General features: G+C 51.4%; 7 protein-coding genes across 7 annotated transcripts; 4 read left to right on the top strand and 3 right to left on the bottom strand.

Annotated features, from left to right (window-relative positions):
• Positions 1-61: 61 nt before the first annotated feature.
• Positions 62-1587, top strand: N7506_002565 (uncharacterized protein; the record flags this gene model as incomplete). The annotated part of the gene is made up of 4 exons (XM_056951860.1): positions 62-79; positions 183-464; positions 547-1156; positions 1211-1587. The coding sequence occupies 4 exons, from the start codon at positions 62-64 to the stop codon at positions 1585-1587; spliced, it is 1287 nt and encodes a 428-aa protein (XP_056815011.1).
• A 2697-nt stretch (positions 1588-4284) lies between these two features.
• N7506_002564 (uncharacterized protein) lies at positions 4285-6259 on the top strand (the record flags this gene model as incomplete). Its single annotated transcript, XM_056951859.1, has 2 exons — positions 4285-5218; positions 5274-6259. 2 exons carry the CDS (start codon positions 4285-4287, stop codon positions 6257-6259), a joined length of 1920 nt encoding a protein of 639 aa, XP_056815010.1.
• A 2937-nt stretch (positions 6260-9196) lies between these two features.
• N7506_002563 (extracellular serine-threonine rich protein) lies at positions 9197-12917 on the top strand (the record flags this gene model as incomplete). Its single annotated transcript, XM_056951858.1, is given in 5 exon segments — positions 9197-9259; positions 9316-9498; positions 9547-11713; positions 11727-12673; positions 12687-12917. The coding sequence occupies 5 exon segments, from the start codon at positions 9197-9199 to the stop codon at positions 12915-12917; spliced, it is 3591 nt and encodes a 1196-aa protein (XP_056815009.1).
• Positions 12918-13307: 390 nt separating this feature from the next.
• On the bottom strand, positions 13308-14780 carry N7506_002562 (major facilitator superfamily domain-containing protein; the record flags this gene model as incomplete). Its single annotated transcript, XM_056951857.1, has 2 exons — positions 13308-14525; positions 14595-14780. 2 exons carry the CDS (start codon positions 14778-14780, stop codon positions 13308-13310), a joined length of 1404 nt encoding a protein of 467 aa, XP_056815008.1.
• A 333-nt stretch (positions 14781-15113) lies between these two features.
• Positions 15114-16121, bottom strand: N7506_002561 (uncharacterized protein; the record flags this gene model as incomplete). Its single annotated transcript, XM_056951856.1, has 1 exon — positions 15114-16121. The coding sequence occupies one exon, from the start codon at positions 16119-16121 to the stop codon at positions 15114-15116; it is 1008 nt and encodes a 335-aa protein (XP_056815007.1).
• Positions 16122-16973: 852 nt separating this feature from the next.
• On the top strand, positions 16974-19406 carry N7506_002560 (protein kinase domain-containing protein; the record flags this gene model as incomplete). Its single annotated transcript, XM_056951855.1, has 1 exon — positions 16974-19406. One exon carries the CDS (start codon positions 16974-16976, stop codon positions 19404-19406), a length of 2433 nt encoding a protein of 810 aa, XP_056815006.1.
• Positions 19407-19651: 245 nt separating this feature from the next.
• On the bottom strand, positions 19652-21152 carry gel6 (putative 1,3-beta-glucanosyltransferase; the record flags this gene model as incomplete). The annotated part of the gene is made up of 4 exons (XM_056951854.1): positions 19652-20644; positions 20709-20758; positions 20812-20973; positions 21023-21152. 4 exons carry the CDS (start codon positions 21150-21152, stop codon positions 19652-19654), a joined length of 1335 nt encoding a protein of 444 aa, XP_056815005.1.
• Positions 21153-22696: the final 1544 nt, after the last annotated feature.

Below are 22696 nucleotides of genomic sequence, written 5' to 3'. Positions count from 1 at the left end.
AAGATTTGCTATCTCAGTGTGATATTTCCACTGATCTTTGTTTTGTTGTGTCACCGTCACCATGCAGTACCTCAACCTAGTCAAAAAAAGCAGACCTTTGTCCCAAATGATCAGCGCCCCGAAGCCTGTGCTGACCCCCCGAAGATGAAGCTTATTTCCGAGAAGTCACCTCCCATCCCGAGTCTGCAGCCAAAGGAGAAGGCGATGTCCCCGAAGTACAGACCGAGACCTTGCCTGAAGAGTCCAGCCAGGCTACACCGAGCACACCGGCCGAGAACATACCCTTACCCATATCGCCGGTGGAGGAATTTGGGAAAGAGCTTGGTGAGGAAGGAAGACAGGAGCGGAGAGAATCTCAGCCTACTTTGACGAGATCCGAGACGCCCAAATCAGAGTCCTCGAAAGCCCCACAAAAGAAGAAGCGATGGAGTGCCATGTTCTGGAAGAAGAATACAGACAAGAAGGTATGCCACTAGTCTGATTCCAATCATCGCATCATCCCCATGCCTGTGTCCCCACGTACTAACATCGTTCGCGCATCAATAGTCCACAACTACGCCAGAGGCGGACAAGTCTCAGATCGAAACTACCAGTCCTCCAAACGCATCGGATGCTTCCACAAACGGGAAAGAGACAGAGAAGGATAAAGATGCGGAAGATATGACCGATATCCTTGAGAGGCTGAACCTAGCCGCGGACAACAACAAAGTGTTCTCAATCAGCGAAGAAACGCAAGAGCTTCTGCGCAAGTTCAAGCTCATTTTCAAGGACCTGATCAACGGAGTGCCAACCGCTTACCACGACTTGGAGATGCTCCTTACCAATGGCAACCGCCAACTGCAAGAAACCTACACAAAGCTGCCTGGTCCTATGCAGAAGTTGATCGAGAAGCTCCCTGGACGCTGGACTGAGAACCTGGCGCCGGAGATGCTTGCTGTTGCCGCCGAGCGTGCTGGTAAGAGTGGTGTTAACATGGAAAATGTCGGCAAGGCAGCAGCTGCCGCTGAGAAGATGGGCATCAATGTCCCGAGTTTGAAAGAACTGGTGTCAAAACCAGCTGCTTTGGTGGGAATGCTTCGCTCGATCATGGCTTTCCTCCGAGCTCGATTCCCCGCCGTGATGGGAATGAATGTGCTCTGGTCGTTGGCACTGTTTAGTAAGTTGGTTCTTTATGCCTGTGTGCTCCATTGCTGACTTTCCCTTCCTTTAGTTCTCTTATTTGTCCTGTGGTATTGTCACAAGCGTGGACGCGAGGTTCGCCTTGAGAACGAGCGTCTGGTGACCGAGGAAGAGATCAACAAGCTCAACGAAGACACTTCGGAGGGATTAATACGTCCTACTGAAACCTTGACCACCACAGCGCCTCAAGGTGCCACTTCCGAGGAGATTCGGGAAGGTGTCAGGAAGGTAGAAGAGGCTCGTGCTGGTCCAGCGGAAACTGCCACTCCGGTGGAAGGCCAAGATGACATCCAAGAGGCGTCATGGCCACCACCCATGCCAACCCGGTCAAAATCCCGTCTTTCTATCTTCGGTCGGGCTAAGACAGAGCCGGTAACCAACACTGTTGCGCCCTATCCTGGAACTTGATATGTTTGTTTGATTTTGTTATATTCGATGTTGCTTCAGTGGCGTACCATGGTTGGAGCACATACAAGCCGAGGAACCTTGACTTTGAGCGGGCGACCCAGAGTCGCAGGATGTTAATTAGAACCTACTGCTTTTTATTTTTGTGTAGTTGTTGTTTCCACTAATTTGATACCTCCCAATTTTGCTGGTGTGACGTTGACTATTTTACGGATGCTCGTATGAAACGAACCGCTCATTTTGTTTTCCATGGGTTGAGCCTGGGTGCCCAGATGGTCTCCGGGCGTCCAACAATCTCCAGGGCTTTGCATAGTCCCCCGAGCTTCCAAGGTTCCAAGGTTCATGGAATGGATATTTTCGCCTCCTAAGGTCATTACGCTGTGATCCCACATGTTGAGAACGATAGGCTCGTAACCCCTGACGCGCTGCTTTGTTGACTTTTGGTGGGTTTTCTACCCTACTGAGGCCATGCGTCCCGGATATATTAAGCTGTTCCAGAGATTTGCAACACCAATGTAAGATTAACACAATGATTCATCTTGTCGGCTATAGGATACTTGCAACCTTGGAACACGACCATTTAGAACTCGAAATCGGCGAATCCTGCTCAATGCATCCATGAGCACCGGAATGAAAGCGCCACTCTGGACACGGAGAAAAAGCGAACATTCGAGCCTTGAATTGTGAGTCTACTGACACTATTGAACACTTCGTGAACAATCTATGTACTCCGAGATATTGCAAGCCAGAGGAAAAATTTTCTGATATCGACAACGTTCGCAACTCAAATGTACCACATTGCCCGCACCGACCGAGGCTCAACGGCGTTCGAGAATACAGGCTAGAAATAGAACCAGTGACAAAGTGGGGGTATATACAGGCTAGAAGTCTGTCGAAGTGGCCAGGTGGAGGATTTGCGGTAACTGATCCGCGCCTGAAAACATTATAGCGTCGTGAATAATGTCCCACTCCGGTGGACTTGATTGGCGGCAGAAAATTTGCACGGGGCGATCTCGTTGAGCATCAGGTGGCAGGGGCAAGAATGGGAGGGAAAAAGGAAACGGAAAGATCTTCCGTTTGCCCAAAGACCCGCAGTGTCTCTACTCCGTACGGAGGACTCCGTCTACCCAGTAGTGTATGGAGTACGGAGTACAAATTGAATTTCTGCTGTAGAACGCTGAGCAAAGTTGCGATGGAGATAAGAGAGATTGATAGATCTCATGCACGTTAACCGCGCCTATGCAGAGTATCTTGTCTGGCCCCTTACCGCCACTTGTGATCATCTCTAGAGTGACTAGAATTTGGGGCAAAGAAGACCTGCAGGTTCCCGCCTGGGACACGGCAAATGCTGCCAAGCCGGCCGGAATGGAGCACTATACTATTGCCACCGCGAAAAAAAAAAGAAGAGGTGGCCGGATCTATAGCTCGAGCCAATAGTATGAGTGAAAATTCGGATGTAATTATTTGGACTGAACACGAGGGAACAATATGATTCATTCTCGGATGTGTCATACAATAAACGATGAAAATCCCGATCTGAGGATGAATCATCGGCATCATCATGCATATCCGCACGGGTCAGTTGCTGCACCGAGTCTACAACGTACTTGTACGTTAATGTACGGAGTACGGGGTATGTTGACTTTCGATTCCATCAATCTATGCAATGTATAGTATACTACTTTGAAACCGACGAATGGCGACATCTTTAACGCAGAGTTTGCATGAAAAGGAGGCCTGCACCGAGGCTCTGTAATGACGTTTTAGGTTTTCTCGGAGTCTCTTCGGATTGTTCAATGCCTCTCAAGCCACCCGCGCGGCTAGAACCCTCGTATTTCCGCATAGAAATAGACAACAGTGGGATAGTTCAACTCAGGGAGTCTGAGCCCATTAGAGTCATGCAGTGTACACGTATAGGTTAGAGTCTGATCTATTTCTGAATGTCATCAAAAACGGGGCAGTTCCGTTGCAACTTTTGGCGCCGTCTGATTGGTCCGAAGGAGCGGTGAGTGGTGCCAGCAAATGGGCGGTCGTCGTCCGGAGCCAATCAGGAGCGTCCCCCGCTTCATAGGGAAAAAATGTCGTCCCTTCTCTTTCTTTCCCCATCCTCATACCACTCCTGCTTCAACGGCTCTGAACTTACCAATTCCCCCGATTAACTATCGAATACCTCTTCCAAAATATCGTCAAGAGATCAGCCAAATGGCTTTCGTCGAGCTGTAAACGCCTCGCTGGGGAAGCCTGGTATCTAGGCTCCCCAGTCCTGCAGCTCCGATCCTCAATTTGACTTGACGATATTCGTTTCTCTTTCGACGCCTCTAGCAGAGCGTTGGAATTGCCCCCTAGCAAACTCCCAGAAGGAGCACTACAGCATCCGCAAAGGACTGCAGGTGCTTTCGTGAACGAAAAAAAATTCCCCTTCGACTCCTCCCCTCCACTCCGCTTCTCCTCCGATTACCTCCACTCAGTCCCACCTTACCCCCTCGACTGTTCCCTTTTCAGAATTCCTATTTTGGAATCGATTACGAATATCCTCTCAACCCCCGGAAGACCCACCTCTCTTTCTTCCTACTCGCTGGCTTCCTCTCCAATAGACCAGATCACTCGTCCCAAAGAAAGCAAGGACCAAAAGCCCTTGAACAACATACACCACCCTTTACCAAAACACAAGAACTTCTCTCAACATGCCGCAGAGTTCTTATGCCTCCAAGCGGGCTGGAAAGGGTCCCGCAAAGAGCGTACACCCCCCGCCCAAGGACCCCCGAGACCGGTGCCATGCGAAATCATGGCATCTCTCCCAAGGGAAAACAACCCCGAAAATCTGATAGCACTCGACCATCAGACCGCAAACGGCGAGTCTCCACCTCCTCAGTCTCAAGTGTCTCCTCAGTGTCATCTCTTGAAGAATTGAGCGATGGTGATGGTGATGACTCGGAAGAAGATGCAGATGACGAGCAAGAACCGGCTGTCCGGGCCCCGTCTTATGGCCGCCGTAGAGACACCAAGGCGGGGCGCCAACAAAACAGAACCAAAAGACGCCGTGTTGTGCAAGATGACAGCAGTGACGGCAGTGATGGCAGCGACTCTGAGAGCTCAGATGATGTCTATGCCGGCGTTGACTACATCACAGATGCCGAGGATGAGGAACAAGAGATGGAGAAAATGGAGGAGATGATGATCATGGAGTCTGAAAAGAACCCTCGGCCTTTGCCCAGCTCCGAATTCAATGATGATCTGTGGACAGCGAATGCGTTCGATGATAACATGTTCCTCCCAGCTGCCTCCTTCTTCGACGAAGAGCACCTTTACAGCGCCATGGACACTTTCGGCGAGCCCGATGTGCCTAGTGAAGCGGTGGAAACACCGGCCACCCGACGCGTACACTTCGAGGAGCGATCTGACTCGTCCTCTGATAGTGATTCACACACTGATGATGATATCCCTGGGGACTTCTTGCAGCAAGACAGTCTTGATCCCCAGCTCCGTCGGATGATTGAAAACGACAATGAGAATTACCGTAGAAACAACCGTCGCCAATCCGAAGAGATGTTTGGCGACGTTGACTACGGTCATGGAAACATCTATCATGTCGAATCCGAGGGCTCCTCCGAGGGAAGCCTGAGCGGCTATGAAAGTATGATGTTTTGCTATCTATATCTATTTCTCAATTTGCTAACCCGACTCAAAAGGCGACGATGGCGACACTACAGACGAAGATCTTCCCCCACCTGCAACCATCACCCACCCTCGATCGCTTCTTCGTCGTGATTCATCTGACTCCTTGGCCCCTACGGGCGATGACAAGAGTGACAGTGTGCCCCGTCGACGTGGGCCCATCATGGGAACCTTCACCACAGACCCCCACAAGCCAGTGGCTTTGGTCGACTGCACTGGCAAGCATCTTGTCATTATCCCTGCGTACGCTTCTTCACGCCACGACTGGCTGGACTCTGCCGCCAACAGCATGCCCGGCACTGCGAATACCAGCCCTCGTCAAACTACACTGCACCTTGTCGACGAGAGTGACACGGATGCACTTGCGTCTCCCAATCAAACCGACTTCAGCCCTATGCTGGCTTCGAGTGCCAATCTCATGATGACCGCTTTGGGCAATGACCTGACACCAGGAGGTCAAGTTATGGGCCCCCCTGAGGCATTCTACCCTTCTCAAGATTTCACCATCGACAGCTCGTTCGAAGAGGACGACGAGGAAGATCCCGAATCTGCTCTCAACGTCGATGATTTCATCGACTTTGGGAACGGCTCCTCGGATGACGATGATGATATGAACCATAACTACCCGGAATCCGCTCAGGCATCCCCAGGAACTGCTCCATCTGCCAAATCCATGGGTACACCCACGCCTACCCGCAAGTCCGAGTCTCAGCCTACCAACAACGAAGAGCGATTCCTCAATCATCTTGACAAAGGCATTGTGACCGCCTTCCGTCGCAACCACAACCGCTACCAAGCGCTCCTCCGCCTCCCCCAACACCGCGAGTTCATGCCCGCGAACTCCCCAGCGCGCCCTGCTAGTGTATTCCGACACGCAAAAACCACAGACCAGCGCACTCCTACGCGCAAGCGCAAGTCCAACACCATTGCTGGTGGCGAAGCTGTGCGACGTAAGCTGATGGACGCTCAGCAGCGTCGCTCCTCTCAGCTCCCGCTCTAAAGCTACCCTTTCTAATGATTATACGAACTCTGGATCTTCGTCCAGATCATGTGATAACCACGGCCTTTTCTATCCCTTTTTCTATCACTAGCAGAATCTACTGTTAACATATGGATCTGTCAAGTCTTTTGTGATATTCAAAATTTTTCAACGAGTGCCATTGCTTGAACGCAAAGAACTTGCTTCGCCTCTGGCTATATTGCATAACGCCAACGCTTCGTCATGGCTTTTTCTCCGAAGAATTGACGCATTTTCTCATGCATGTTCAGTCAGCCTTGGAAAGATCGACCATGGTTTTTTGAACCACAAAAGCGATCCTATTATCTTGCTGCATTTCAATCTTCTATTCTTATCATTCTTCCGCTCCCTCCATTCTTCTATTATGTCATATTGACTGGCCATTTTGTCCCCTGTTTGCTGCAGGGACCAGTGATACCTTGGTTTTGTGGAGTTAAAAAAATCTGATTTGCGTTCTAACGAGTGATGGCTGTTTTTAGTTATTGTTTACATTTACCTTTCCAATTCCAAAAACATTTGAAATCTTTACTCTGATCCCCGTCGACTAGTTATTGGTAACCTAGCGTCGGTCGTATCACTTGGTCCACCTCTGGAGTATCTATATCACGATAATTCCGGCAGTGGTCAATTGACTGCAAGCCTCATGTAACGTGGGACTTTGTGTACTCAATAAGCACCCCTCGAATAATTTTATGGAACAAGAACAATTCATCGGCTTTCGTGCATTTACCAAACGTAGCTATCCCGAGGCTACCTAATATAGGACGCTCCATCAATTACCATAGCTCCTTCGGGGCATGTCTTCCGCTTTGGAAGGAGGTCCCCACTCTCAATTGATAGCAAATGCCCAGGTGGTGGATGCTTCGTAGTTTCAAGTAGATGGACCGGAAAGATCACTGCTCCCAGCGCATTGATCCCGGGTGGCTTACCGTTGGTCAATGCTACTGACATTTTTGGTCAATGCTGAATTAGTCTGTCTACAATAATCGGCGAACTATGCATGTGTTTACTAAATTCCCAGCGTTGGTGGGCATACGTGTGTCTGTCTATTTGATTCCAAGTCAGCGCAGATGGTGGCTGCAATCCTATGCCCTGTAAAGGTTCTCTGTGTCTACTTTGGCAGGCGGATGCTTAATCTTATTCCAGCAATGTATCCTTGGAGGCTTGGAGAATCACTATCCACATGAGTAGATAGAAATTAATGACTACACACTTTTCATTGTTTTTCGGTCATGAAAAAGCCGTAGAATGATATCTCATTACTCTCTGTAAACACGGTCTTCGAATGCTCCCTAGGGAGTACGGAGTACCATTATACGAGTTGCACATCGGACACACCGGTCGTGTTTACGGCCAATGAATGAGGGTGAGAGAGCTAGACCTAGTTACGGGTTGATGCTAATGGCTAGTCAGAAAACAGACGTCCAAGGGGCATAAGGTAGCATCAACAGTGCAGTCGTCCCATTCGTCGATATTTTTAGGAGGGTGTTTCACGGCAAATCAGACTTGGGCTTCCAAACAAACGGCTTCACAGCGAAGACTGAGACTAAGGGTTTACAAGAGGTTGAGTGATCATAACATATCTTCGATCAACAAAGAGAGAATCAAAATGAAGTTTCTTTGTTACAATTAAAGAACATGGTCCGAGAACATTGTGCAGGTCGAGGAACAAAATCCCAAAATGACTTGTCGGGTTTCAGCCTCTGCTTAGCCCTCTTGGCACAGCATAATACCATACCTCAAGCACCCCCTGAAGCTACTTGAAGATATTAATGGGGCAGAAATATTCAATTGATTCACAGCAGGGTTGATGGTTACCCTGCAGGGTCTCAATTCCTGTTTTTTGATGGCGCTTCGAGTGGAGAACATAAGGCTATGAACATAGAGAAGATCACAATTCTAAAAGGGAAGAAAAGAAAAAGACCAAGCACAAACCCTGGAAGCTACAGCAAGTGGGGAACGAACACCCAATCTCCGACACGAACGTCTCAGGGCGAGACGCCGGCGCCAGCAGGGCCGTTCTGACCGGTCGCACTCGGCAGTTTTTGTGGGGCGCCCATTGTTTGTCACTTGGGATCGACCTACACCTGCGGCTTACCTTTGTTATTCACGTCGATCAAGCGCTTGCAACACTCCAGGGTTCCTATTTATACTGCGCAGCATGCTGATTGGTTGAATATTAACGGGATTTCGATTGATCTCACTATCACACTGCGCAAGAAAAGAGTGGGATTGGATCCCCGCAGGCGCCCTGGTCAATGGCCCCTCCATGCAGACCCTCACTGGCTCCCTGGAAGCCTCTTCAGCCTGTTCCTGCACTAGCCGACGCCCAGCTTTGGATGGGTCCCAGCTCACCTCCTCATGGGAGTCACCACCGTTTCATCTGCGCCTCCAGATTCCTGCCGATTGGAGGATTATCCGTTTCTCTCTGACGATATGTCTTACCCGTTCTCCTGATGCCAATATACTTTTGGCCTAGAGCGGGACTTCCCTGCTGCAGACCCTTTGTCTGCAGGAGTTCATGGGCTAGAAGGTTGGGCAATTGTTTTAAAGACCCCTCCATCTCCCCTGGACCCTGGACCACCTTTCTTTCTCGTCATTGTTCTATCTCTTCTTTTTTAAAGGCTTTTTGGCCTTCTTGGTTCGTCTCCAACCAAAGACGCTCGTTCAGGGATCTGGAATTTCTTGTCCCACTCTCTTTCGTTTGAAATTGGTTTATTTTCTTTGAGGCTTTTCACTGTTGATCATTGATAATCCTAATCGCTTTTGCTTGTGTTGCCTATATTCAGGAATTGCGGCTTCTTCTATCTTTTCTTGTTCATTATTGTGGACTACCCTACCGGGACACTTTTATTCCACTGAAAACTTCTTTTGTCTTCTCATTTCCACCGTCTTGTCAATCATTGACACCCTTCCAAGATGAAGGTCGCTTCTGCTATCACGTTTCTCTCTCTGTTGGCTTCTAGCCAGGCTACTGGATCTGTTCGTCTTTCAATGATCCCGCCAAAGATTAAATTGCTAACGCCTATCTTCTACAGTACTGGGGCTCTGAGAAGTGTTACTCGAACCCTGGAAGATCGGCAAACAAGTGTAACGATCACCAGCAAAAGGGCTTCAGCTGGACTGATCTCGCTGCTGGCTCGTTCTCAAGCTACGGCGGCTTCTCCTTCTCCGGTTTCACCTGCGGCAATGGCTTTGGATCTAGCCTTGGCAAGCGTGGCGTAAGTTGAATCCGTTCATCGCCAGACGAATGCTAACTTGTTCCACAGACCCAGAAGTGTATCTCCGGTACCGTGTCAAAGGGCGGCTCAAGCTCAAGCTCTGGGTCTAGCTCTGCTTCCGGTTCTTTCTCCGGTTCCTTCTCCGGTTCTGCCGGCTCTAGCTCCTCTAGCTCCGGCTCATCAGCTCCATCTTTCTCGTGTGGTTCAGAGGAGAGCGGCTTCTCTGTGACAGACTTCCATGTTGCCACCGAGAAGGACACCGAGCTGCACATCATCTACAGCATGCCAGATGGATCCACATGTAAGAACACCGCATCTTGCAACTCCGGTGGCACCGTCGTGAGCAATGACCAGTGTGGAGGTGCCACATCTGTTCACTTTGAGCTTCCCGAGGACAGTGAGCATGAGAGCTGCGGCTTCGGAATCTACAGCGTTGGCTTTGACTGCACTCCTGGTTCCACAACCACTGCACCGGCCGCTGCCAGCAGTCCTCCTGCTACCTCAGTGCCTTACTCATCTGGACCTGCTGGCTCTAGCTCCATTGTTGTGCCTTCCGTCTCTGTTCCTGAATCTTCGGTTCTGCCTGTTACTACCCCAGCCGGGAGCACTCCTGCTGCGAGCACTCCTTTCGGCAGCACCCCGGCTATTAGCACCCCTGTCCAGATGACTACTTCGACTGTTTACACCACCAGTGAAGTCACCATCACCAGCTGCGCTGCTAGCGTTACAAACTGCCCGGCCGACTCGACTATTGTCACCACTTCGACTATCGCCATTTCGACTACTGTGTGTCCCGTCACTGATGCCACTCCCGTCCCTGCAAGCTCCCCACCGCTGCCCTCTGGGCCTATCCCAAGCAGCGTCTTGCCTGTCGGTTCATCTGTTGTATCTGCCTCGCCTAGTGAAACTCCAGCTGGCGCATCCTCAGTCCCAGCTTCTTCGTCTGTTGTGTCCTCTTCCGCTAGTGGCACACCAGCCATCAGCACTCCTGTTCGGATGACCACCTCGACTGTTTACGCCACTAGCGAGATTACTATTACCAGCTGTGCTGCTAGCGTCACCAACTGCCCCGCTGATTCAACTATTGTCACTACTTCGACTGTTGCTGTTTCGACCACCGTCTGCCCTGTCACCGAGACAAGTCCCGCCGCTGCAAGCTCTCCATCTCTGCCCGCGGGACCTAGCCCGAGCAGCGTCTTGCCTGTCGGCTCATCTATTGTGTCAGGCTCACCCAGTGAAACTCCAGCCGGCGCGTCCTCGGTCTGGTCTTCATCGTCTGTTTGGTCGGCTTCTCCCAGCGAAACGCCAGCCGGTGCATCCTCGGTTTGGGATTCTTCGTCCGTTTGGTCTTCCTCTGCTAGTGAGACGCCTGCCCAGACTCCTGTGCCTTCAACTCCCGCGATCACTACCCCTGTTCGGATGACCACTTCGACTGTTTACGCTACTAGCGAGATCACTATCACCAGCTGTGCTGCCAGCATTACTAACTGCCCTGCTGATTCAACCATCGTCACTACTTCGACTATTGCCATCTCGACTACTGTGTGCCCTGTCACTGAGACCACCCCTGCTGGAGCCAGCTCGCCACCTGTCTCTGTTCCTGCAGGCCCAAGCCCGAGCAGTGTGTTGCCCGTTGGCTCGCCGTCTGAATCGCCTTCCCCCAGTGGCACTCCTACCGTCTCTGTCCCAGCGGGTACCCCTGGAGTTCCTAGCGTGACCTCTGTCGCTTCCTCCCCTGCCGGCACCCCCTCTACCCCCGAGGAGGCCACAACAACTGTTGTGACTTATGAGACCGTGACCACTTGCCCGATTACTGAAACTGTGACATCTGGCTCTTCTACCTTTGTCACTACCTCTCAGACAGTCTCCACGGTGACGTTGACTTCCACTGCCTCGGTTTGCACTCAATGCTCAGCTACTGCTACATCTGTTTCTCCCGAGGGTAGCTCTATCGTTCCTTCTGGACCAAGCGAGGCGTCTAGCACAGTTTTCTCCGGCACTCCTGAGGCCTCTACCCCTGCCCCAACTGGAACTCCCGAGGCTTCCGTCCCCGTGCCGTCCGAGACCCCTGAAGGATCGTCGCCATCTCCATCTGAGACCCCGGAGGGCTCCAGCCCCGTCTCGTCGGCAACCGGAGAGGCTTCTAGCCCGATTCCCAGCGGCCCTGCTGTCACCAGCTCCATTGGCTCCAGCATTGGCGTGACCACCACCCCCCGTTGTGCCTGAAGGCTCGACTGCGACTGTTGTGACCTTTGTCACCGTGACTACATGCCCCGTCACCAACACTGTCACCTCGGGATCGTCGACTTACCTCACAACCTCCAGCACTGTCTCGACTGTCACTTTGACATCCACTCCCGTGCTTCCTAGCTCCGTCGATGCTGGCAGTACTCCTGCGTTCGCCACTAGCCCTGCTCCCACCGGCCCTGCTATCACTAGCGCAATCGGCTCCAGTGTCGGTATCACCTCAACCCCCGCTGTTCCCGAGGACTCCACCACTACAATTGTGACTTATGTGACTGAGACTACCTGCCCTGTTACCAACACTGTCACTTCTGGCTCCTCGACCTACGTGGCGACTTCCAACACTGTTTCCACAGTCACTCTCACCTCTGTGTCGACAATTTGCACCAAGTGCTCTGCCACTGCCACTGCCACAGAGACTGCTGCTGTTTCTGTTGAAACCTCCGTCGCTGCTACTGGCACATCTCCAGTGTCGAGCCCCGCCCCATCGTCCCTTTGCCCTAACACTGTGCCTCAGTGTATCAACACCTGGCTGAGCCTGGTGCCCAAGTGCAACTCCAACAGTGACGCTTCTTGCTTCTGCCCCAACAGCGAGTTCACCTCCAAGGTTATTTCCTGCATTCAAGCTTGGGGTTCAAGCAAGAGCGAGATCCAATCCGCTCTGTCGTACTTCACCGGTATCTGCGCCACCTGGGTGCCCGAGAACCCCGGCATCGTGACTGCGATTCCCTCAACCATCACTCTGATCCCAACAGTCGCTCCCTCGCTCCCTGCCTCTAGTGTTGCAGCTGCCTCCGGTGCCGTTACCGAGAGCGCTGTGGTCCCTGTCACTTCTGCCCCTGCAATCCCCGTGACCACCATCACTTACTCCACTTACACTGTGACTGTTCCTCAGGTCAGCTTCGTCACCGGACCCGCCGCCAGCTCTGGCGTCGCCGCAACAGTCGGTCTGGTCCCAGCTGCCCCCTAGCGGCGCCTCCCCAGCCAATACCGGAAACGTCCCTGCCCCAGCCTCGGCGACTTTCGTCACTGCTTCCAGTGGTCGTGCCTCCGCTACAGCCAGTACATCTTACAGTGCGAGTGCCTCTCCGATCTTCAACTCCGCGTCGAGCTTGTCGGTCGCCTACAGCCTGGTGCTGGCTTCTCTCGCTGCTTTCCTCAGCTTGATGATGTAAACATTTTTGGATCATGTGTTCCTCGTTGATATTTCTTTGATATAAACATGCACAGTGTGATTTAGACTCACTTTTTTGGTTTTAAATTGGTTTTGTCTTCTTTGTTCTGTATGACCTCGATTTGGAATCGGAAGGTGTGCGGCTTTGAATTGACTCAGATGGCCTGTTCATCGGCATCATATCTGTACTTTATTTATTCACTCTCTAATTGATGCGATAGACTTCGCTGTTTCGTTGAAAAGAAAATTGCCCTTGAACTAATTGCTAACACCAGGAAATATGGAATGTTGCGCTGATTTCGACCATGAATCATCACCTGGACAGACATGAAACCAACCTTGGAAGGTTGACATAGTCTTGGAAGAACGTGGAAAAGAGTCAAAAATCGTGCTAATAAAACCAAGCATACATCCATCGTCTTGGTAAATCCCGTAGCCCAATCTTCCACAGTGACCTTGAGCAAACCACCAAAGCACTAAGGGCCATACAGGCACCAGTGAAAATGACCACAGCCATATACTTCACCAAGCCATAGTTCTCCAACTCAACTCCTTGCAAAATCAAGTTACCACCCAGAGGGCCAGTCGCCACATTCCCAATTCCCTTTCCAAAGCAAAATAATCCAAATATCATCGAAGTGGCCGTCGGATCTGTACTAACGGACGTAGACATCCTTGCCCACATAGCGACGTATCCGGCACCGAAGAACCCATAAATCAGAGCGAACGCAACCAAAGGCGCCAACGAATGAGCAAATCCCCAAATCGTAAACGCAGCAACAGCTGCACCAACACTTGATAGGGTAATCAGGAGATTCACAGACACACTCTTGTCGGATAAGAAACCAAAAGTGAACTGCCCTGCTACCTGGGCAACACTCATCAGCGCCAAAAGCAATGCCCCTTCCGTATTGCTCAGTCCAATAGATCTAGCATACGAGGGAAGGTAGAGCGACGGCAGGAAATATCCGAGGCCCTGGGCAATATTCGAAGCTGAGTATACCCAAAACAAAGGAGTTCGCAGGAAACTCCAATCTGACTTAGCTGTGGCGGAGGCCGTATGTCTAGATGCAGGGAGTCGGCCCTTCAGGAACGGAATTAATGGACCCGTTAATATGAAAAGCGCCACAGCGACGGCACGCAATGTAACGCGATAGCCGTACTTATCCAGCATCTTCCCCATTATGAATGGCATCACGGCACCTGAAACACCAGTGGCGCTGCACAGGAGACCGTAAGCCATTCCGCGGCGCGCAATCCAATATTCGTTCACCATGTTGAGAATGGGATAATAAAATATGAGGAAACCGACGCCGTAGGCTACACCCTGAGTCAAGATGAGGGTCTCGAGCGTACTCGCGAAAGACCCAGCGACGAGAGCGAGGATACAGATTGGCCCTGGTGGAGTCAGCATAGACACCTGGGCATAGAGATTGACTTTAGCGGAAACAGTACATCCAATCCAGATCATCTGTCGCTGGTATCTTTGATAGCGCTTGATGAATGGGGCTGTCAACGGGGCTCCGAGATAGGAGATTCCCGACGCCACGGTCCCAACGACGGAGATGTAACGGCTATCTGCGAATTCCGGGAGCTCGGAATAATAGTCCTGGAAGACGCCGAAAGACAGTGGGAAGCCTGCATTGTGTCAGGATCGGATCGTTGCAAGGACTCTGACGATGTAGTACTTGCCCCATAACAATGATTCAAAAACGAAGGCGGTTCCTAGCAATTTCCATGCTGCTAGACCGCGGTCGGTTGGGGCAAGTTCTTGGTTGATAAAGGCCCCATCGTGTGGCTCTTGGAGTTCAATTTCTTGCAATGGGTGAGGGGGTACAATTTCTGTCAGAGAAGTCGATGTCATGGCAGCAATTCCCCAAAGGCCGATTGACGAGTATATCAGGAGAGCACGAGGCCACAAGACCAAAGCAACCGCATTGAGCAAGCACCGCATACGATAAGCGGGTCCATCCCCACGTGGATAGAGTGGGGGCCGGAGTAATGCCGAGGTACAAGCGCTAGAGCCGCGCATCTATCCAACTTGAGGTGATTGTTCACGACAGTCAACTGAGCACTAGGACAGAAGGGTTCTTTTCGTGACTTTGATTCAATCAATCTGGGCTAACTAAATAGAATTTTAAGCCACCACGGAGCACGATACAGCGCACATCAAGGTGCTCACCATTCCACCTGCACTTTACTTCTCCGATGGGTTGCTGCGGAGCTTGGGTGAGTCGTTTCGCGAGACTTCACGACTATCAAGCCACTCCATATACTCCCTAATGCCCTCCTCGCTGCTTCGGAAACGAAGGGTGGAGCCGGCGCGGCGAAGCTTGGCTGTATTGGCACATGTCTCATTCTGGAACCTGCCTTTCAAGTGAGCAGGGAACTCCTCCGAGCCGATATATCCCTCTGGTTTGCCGAAATAGCGAGCAACAAGGGTTGCGAGGTCGTGAAATGAGGTGGCAACTCCGGTGCCGACATTGTAAATACCGCTGATCTCCGGGTGATCGAGGAACCAGCAATTGAGACGTGCAACATCCTCGACATGAACGAAATCGCGCTTCTGCTGTCCGCCTTTGTATCCATCGTTGTCTCCGAGGAGCTTGATGACCTTGAACTCCTTGCGCTTCTGGTAGAATTGGAATGGAACACTGGCGCGTTCTCCCTTGTAGTCTTCATTGGGTCCATACACGCTAAACAGGCGAAGACCAACAATCTGCGGAGATCGAACTTCGGTGTTGTGTACCACGTACTGGTCGAAAAGCATCTGGAAATACGCTGATGTTTTCATGGGAGCCTCCATCCCCGCATCCTCCCCGACATCCGAATGATTGCCGTAAACTTTATCCGAGGAGGCGTAGATGAAGCGAGCTTGGTGGGACTTGCACCAGTTGAGGAGCTCCTTCGGGTATGTGAAGTGGGTATCGAGAAGATTATTCTCGCCAGTGATTTCGGAAGGGACAGCGTCGCGAGTGCCGTAGTGGAAAATGATTCGAGGGCGAATAGACATCGAATTAGTCTGGATCATCTCTCGAAAGCGTGTGGTGTCAATAAAGTCGGCGATCTTGCAGTCGGCCAGGTTGCGGAATTTGCCATCATCCTTCAGGTCATCCACGACAACGATCTTTGTAAGCCCGCGACCGTTCAGTTCTTTGATGAGGTTAGAGCCTATGAAGCCAGCACCACCCGTGATGACAATCATTTTGGGAGAAGTGGAGGATTAGTGGACGCGGTGTGGAGGGAGATTGGAGAGAGGAAAGAGGTGACAGAACTCGAGGAAGTGGTCGCAAAGGGAAGGAGCGACTCTGCAAAGCTCTCGAGTCATGCCTTCCCTTTCAAAACTCTTGGTGATAGTTGAGAGGGAAGGAACAGTCTGCTGAACTTTGCAAGAGCAAAACAATTGATCATCTACATCGTCAGTTCACAGTTATCTCATGAATGTTGGCTTCATGTTCGAGTCGAGGACCCATTGCCGATATCACAATATAGAGATCTTAAAATTCTTTGGAAGAAAATGTAAATATGAGTCCCCAGACTGAAAATTCACAACCTCAGGCATATCCTGAAAGTGAACTGAGAAAGACATGCCGAAACGGGAAGACCCTGTTCAGGAAGACCAGGGCTCGGAAAATTGGCTTTGTCAGACACCACGCAAACAAAGACGAAACAATCCAATTATTGAAAATCTCCTTGCGAGAATTAATATTCAATAGTGAAAATAGTCAGAATAGTGTGAATCTTGCAGCGAGAGGTCTGACATCAAGTTGGCTTATCTTTCGCCAGCGAGTGGCCGAGATAAGCCAACAGCCCTAGATTGGCCAGCGAACAATCCGATTCATCAACTTCTTCACCTCGCCCTTTTTGGCGGCTGTTACATATGACAATTCCGGAGTATACATCAGATACGGAGCACGGATTACCCCATGATAAGCCGGGTCTCCATGGGTGTTCCTTTCCAAAGTGGACCCAGGGGCACTGACAGCCGCAAAACGCTCAGTACTGCACGGTTATCTATATAGAACCTCTCTCGCTTTCCATTTCAGCCCCAAGCGCCATGTCTCATTCACAAGAGCACACTTCGTTATGGTGGCCCGAGGAACGAATCAAGGCCACCCTCACTGCCAAGTATATCGTCAGCCGCCTGCAGCCGGAGAATATTCCGCGCCTCTTCGAATTACCCGACTGGGGTGAGGGCTTGACCAGCGAAACGTACATGGAATGGATCATTCTCAAAGCCGGCCGTGTGTTTCTGATCCTTGATGCGATCGGCATTCCCGATCGCATCTTCGCGTTGGTCAATGAGTCTTGTGACGATGATGATCTGCCTGTCGCCGAGCACAGTGTCGATCTTTTGCATCTGTCACCGTATGGCGAGGACCTCGCGTTAGAACAGCGCTTCTTTCATGCGCAATGGCGATTCCTGGTCCGTGGTATCGGTGATGGAGAGCATGTCGTCTATACTGAGAACGAGGGCGTCCCTGTCGAGGCAGTGCGAACCAACACCAGCAGCGGCGTTCATGGCCGTGACGACACGGTCGACAGGGTCGTCCTCGCAGGCTCCCTCTGCCGTGTATACATGCGAACTCAAGTCCAAGTTGGCGGCGCACCTCACTTCTTCTCAGCGGATGAGGTCCTCGCCGAAATTCGCAAGTTGAAAAAGCTGTCCCATGAACACCTCATCTCAGTGTACGCATCGTACCTCAAAGAAGACAATGTATGCATCCTCTTCACTGGCGCCACCGCAGATCGAAACCTCCACAGTTTCCTGACAGACGAGCCGCTGTCCTTCAAGCGCTTGGAAAAAGAACAGCGTCGTCAGATCTTGATCACCTGGCCACACTGTCTGGCATCAGCGGTCTCCTGGCTGCATGCCCGCGGCTACTCCCACGGCGCAATCCGCCCATCAAACATTCTCATCGACGCCGATTTCCACATCTGTCTGGGCCAATTCCAAGCCCTCGACTCTCTCCTTGCACCACCCCATGTAAACGACCTAGAGGCCTACAACTATTCAGCACCGGAGCGATGGATCCGCACCGCCGCACCAATTGCACCTCAAAAGCCTCAACAAGTCCAGACAATCCAAGCCTCAGGAGGGCGTACGAAGCGCCGACAAAAGCCAGCCCGCCTGGCCCTCGCACCTCTAAGCGAAAGTCCACTTTCCTCCCCAGATCATACACGACCAGACTCAGCCGCATCAAAAGGCACCGTCATCCGCATTGGACTCCCAGGCTCGCCATCGCGCTTCTCAATCGCCTTCTCATCCTCTTCATCATCAACAGCCTCAACAGCATCTTCCGGTCCAAACAGCCAACCTTCAAACCCAGGCACCAAAAAGCACCGCATCTCATCCCTCTGGCCCAGACGCAAACCACCCTCAATCACCTCCTCAAACTCCTCATCATGCAATTCAAACGCAACCTCAACCTCAGCCTCAACTTCAACATCCACCCCCTCAATTCCCCCTTCCCCATCATCCCTACACCCAAATATCAACATCCCACCAAACACCCTCTCCCCAAACACAATCCCCCTCCGCCACTCCCAATCCGCCCAATCCCTCACAAGCTTTACCTCTAGACCCCAAAGCCAAGCCCCCTCAATCGCACCCCCATTCCCCGCATCCCCAACACCAGGCCCACCCCAATCACCAGCAGACCTCTTCTCCCTCGCCGCCGTAACCCTCGACATCCTAACAACCCTCCACAAACGCACCTTGCAATCCTTTGCATCCCACCGCAGTGCCCGGAACCGCTCAGCGGGTCGCGGCGGCGGAATCGCAGATGCGAGCTTCCATCTCGCGCGCAATGCGGTGCAGGTGCAGAGTTGGATTGCGTTGTTGGAGGGTGATGCGTTGAAGCGGTGTCGGAGGGATAGGAGGTCCGATGCGGCTTTTTGGGCTGTGCCGAGGATGTTGATTGCTGTTAGGGCTATGTTGGATTCTGAGGCTGGGAAGAGACCGCTTGCGAGGAGGGCGAGGAGGTGTTTTGCGGCTGCTGTTGAGAGGGGTGGAGGGAAGGGGACGTTGGTGGTTCATTGTTTGAGGGAGGGGAAGGAGAAGGAGAAGGGGAAGGATGAGAAGGTTAAAGAGGTTAAGAGGGAGGGATTGGAGGTTATTCAAGAGAATGGGAAGAGTGGTGTGTATGTTGCGCCATCTGTTGTTCCGTCGGAGTCGGCTTCTGAGTTTGATTTCGGGTTTGGGGATGCCAGTGGGGATGAAAGCCACACTCAGGATGAGGATGAGATTGAAGATGATGAGGAGTCAATTATTGATTGCGGTATTGTTCCGGAAGAGATGGAGGAAATTCACGTGCCAGAAGAAGAAGGCACTCATGAGACGGAGAGTGAAGACGAACATTATGAATCAGGATATGACTCCGAGCCTGATATACGGGTCCAGCAGGATTCGCCTCAAATTTATCTGCCCGAGTTGGATGTGAACATCACGGGGATGGAAGGGTTGACGTTTAATGATTTTAGTCGGTGATGCCCATCTGGGCAGATGTATATTATGTTATGTTTTCACGAGGGTCTATTGACCGGGTACTTGGTTCAGCACTAATAATTCATTTCTTGTGTATACTTCGTTTTCGTGAAAGACAGACCTAAGATGGCATAACCTGTATGCGCAGGTCCAGCAGATGCAATGTGTTGGGGCCCATCTATTCCAAATGCTGATGCATATCAATACAGTGGTCTCACCAATTTTTCGGCGAGGGATGATGAGATAATTTACAGCCAGAAGGCAACAACGCCAACCAGGCCGGAGAGCACAAGAGAGCCAGCGAGCAGACGCTCGGTGACTGGCGAAGTGGCGGCAATTGCGTTGGCAGCGCCCTTGGTGGAAGAGGCAGTGGTGGAGGAGCCGGTGGAGCTAGCTCCGCCGGCTGTAGTGGTAGCAGTGTACTCGTCGTCTCCCTTCTTGTAGGTCTGGCCCAGGGTAGGAAGCGGCGAGTTAGGGTTGATCGACCAGCCACCAGAGGTCGACGCAGGGCACTCGAGAGACGCGCTAGAGGCGCTCTTCTTGTAGGCAGACAGCGCAACACCGGTTGGGTTCAGGCTAGCCCACTGAGACTTGAGGTTTTGGAAATCGGGAGAGATCGGGGTTGGAGTACCCTGGCGAGTGAAACCGTCCTGGACGTCAGTGGCAGTGGCAGTTGACGGGTCGACGGAAGCGCCGTAGCTGACCAATCCGTAGTCATTTGTCTCCTCAATCCACTCGTAGATGATGGATCCAGACCAAGTATCGGCCATCTGGTCACCAAAGATAGCGGACTGGTCCCCGAAAGTACGCGGCTTGACGGTGTTACAGCCAGTCTCAGAGAAGAAGATAGGAATGGGGTAATCAGTCGCATTCTTCTGCAGTGCGCTGTAACCAGACAGCGAGTAGGTCGAGTCTCCGCACCACTCGTATGCATTCAGCGAGTAGAAGTCCAAGCGCTCGGAGGCATTGGAGGAACACGCCAAGTAGTTCTGCAGCATGGGTCTCAAATCAGCAATATCGGCTGCGGAGTAACCGACGGGGATCTCGCGATAGCCCTTCTGATCACGGTAGGCTTTCACATCACGGGCAGCAGCCAAGACATAGGGAGCCGCGGGAACGCCCTCGGGGGTGGTCAAGACCTCATTTCCGACGAGAACACCGGCAGTGTTCTTGTACTGCTGGAACTCATCAAGAACCTCCTTGAAGCGATCAAACTGAGTCTCATTCCAGTGAGGATTAGTCTAGACCAGTCGGTCAGGTCAGCAGGTGCATCTCCCCATCTCAAGGCTCAAGTGGGCCACATACCTGTTCGATCTGAGTGGTGAAAGTATCGAGATCCACGAACAGGTGGATTCCTGTAAGACGATCAGTACCAGTCACCGGGGAGCCGAAAAGCGATCGGCCATACCTGCATCTGCCAGAGCCGTCATACAGCCCTTGTGATCCGCGCTCGGGTCCACATGGTACACCCGAATGGCGTTGGTGCCCAGCTCGGCCATGCGGGCGATATCACGCTTACATTGGGCAGTATCGACCAGTGGGTCGTCCGGTGTGAGCTGATAAGCAATACCTGTCTGGGGTCAGCCAAGTACTTGGCACATCACAGGAGATAAGCCCACCCTTGATGTAGAATTGGGTGCCGTTCTCGTAGAAGAACTTGGACCCGACGGCCGAGATACTCGGGATGGCGCTCACGGTGGTGGCTTGCAAGCCAGCGAGCAGCAACGGCGCGAGTGCCCAAGACAACATGATTAAGTGTGTAGAATAAGAGAATAGTACTCAAACCTGGAGAATACAATACTAGCACAGGTTGAAAGAAACCCTTGGAAGAAGAAAAGAGAAGCAGAACTGCGACAATTCAGTTTGTCCTTGCCCGAAAGAATGAAGGCAGGTACAAACCAAAAAAGCAACAAACGAGGGCGAGAAGGAAAATGAGCAGAGAATTTGAAGCTAACAAGGCCGGTTCCTTGATTTGCGACTCTAGCAACCAAATTATCTGCAGGACCATTATTTCCAACTAGCGTGCTTCATTCTTCGACATGCCAGGGATAGGCTCAATGTTTTTCAATTCATTCCGAGAGTTTACTTAGGCACTTGAAAGAGTATTTTGGAAACCTTGTCAGGGAGTACTTCGCATCCGAATATTGTTTGTTTACTGTACGACCTAGATCTGTAGTTGTCGCACCGCATTGGAGAGTATAAGAGCAGGAAATGGAGTCCCCCCGGTTAGGTGCCCAAAGAGTACTTAGCGTGGCCTTAGCGCGGGTAACCGTTGGGGCCCAGCCCTAGTCCAGAGCCCGACATTTGAAGATACAAGGACGCAGGACGGATCATCGATGCAGATATCACACGCATGTAGTACTACGTCCTGCTTACTCCGTACAGGTAGAGCTGATAGCCAAAATTAGAAGACTCCCAATGTACGGAGTAAATATTGAAAGTTGGTTGTGCATATCGACCTCTCGGGGTCTCTCCTTACCCGGAATTTACCGAGCCCGACTATAAATAAAGATCCGATTGAGGCGTTGAGACATTGAGACATTGAGGTTTGCCACTGTTCTACCTATTTGTAGATACTCGAGTAGGGAGTAGATTCGATAATTTTGGGAATGTATAGGAGTATACACTGATAGTTATAGTAGCAGCAATAGTACCGAGAGTACTCCGGAGTACCCCATTGCGAAACCCTGTCAATCACTTCTCTTCTAGACTTAGACCCCTAATCCCCACTAGCACTGGAGATGGAAAAGATATGCTAACTTCAAACCTGGCACCAGATGATCGATCGGCAGAGAAATTTGAGAGATTTTTTTTTAATATGGGATCAGTGTGCGATGATTTTTCTTTGTTGGGCAGCTAAAAAAATCCAAGGTTACAATCAATACGGAGTAGTATCTTGTAGAGCCTATAGCGAGACCTCAACCGGTCAATAATTGTAGTTAGGGATAACGCCATGCGATCGACTCTTTTTTAAGAGCCACGAGACAGCCACGCTACCCCACTGGGCGGTTTTCGGCGGTCGCCACAGAGGGCTAGAACGGGGGCCCTTTTGTGAGATAGGAGTAGGTGTATAATCAAAAAACTTGAGATGGGAGGGAAATATTGTATATTGCCAAAGATGGAGAAGAGCATGTAGACGTCAACAAAGTACTACGTATACTTGAAACCACAAATGCTTGACTTGCTCCAGTCTGGAGTGCTTGTACAGTGTAGTACTTGGAGTGCAACAGTCCAGACTTCTCTCCAATCTCCACTCCTCCACTCCATTCCGATGAATCCGCCAATGATCGTCG

Source organism: Penicillium brevicompactum (assembly GCF_028827555.1).
Source record: "Penicillium brevicompactum strain IBT 35665 chromosome Unknown utg000001l_segment0_segment1, whole genome shotgun sequence".
NCBI lineage: Eukaryota > Fungi > Ascomycota > Eurotiomycetes > Eurotiales > Aspergillaceae > Penicillium > Penicillium brevicompactum.
This window is presented reverse-complemented; position numbering and strand designations above follow the sequence as displayed.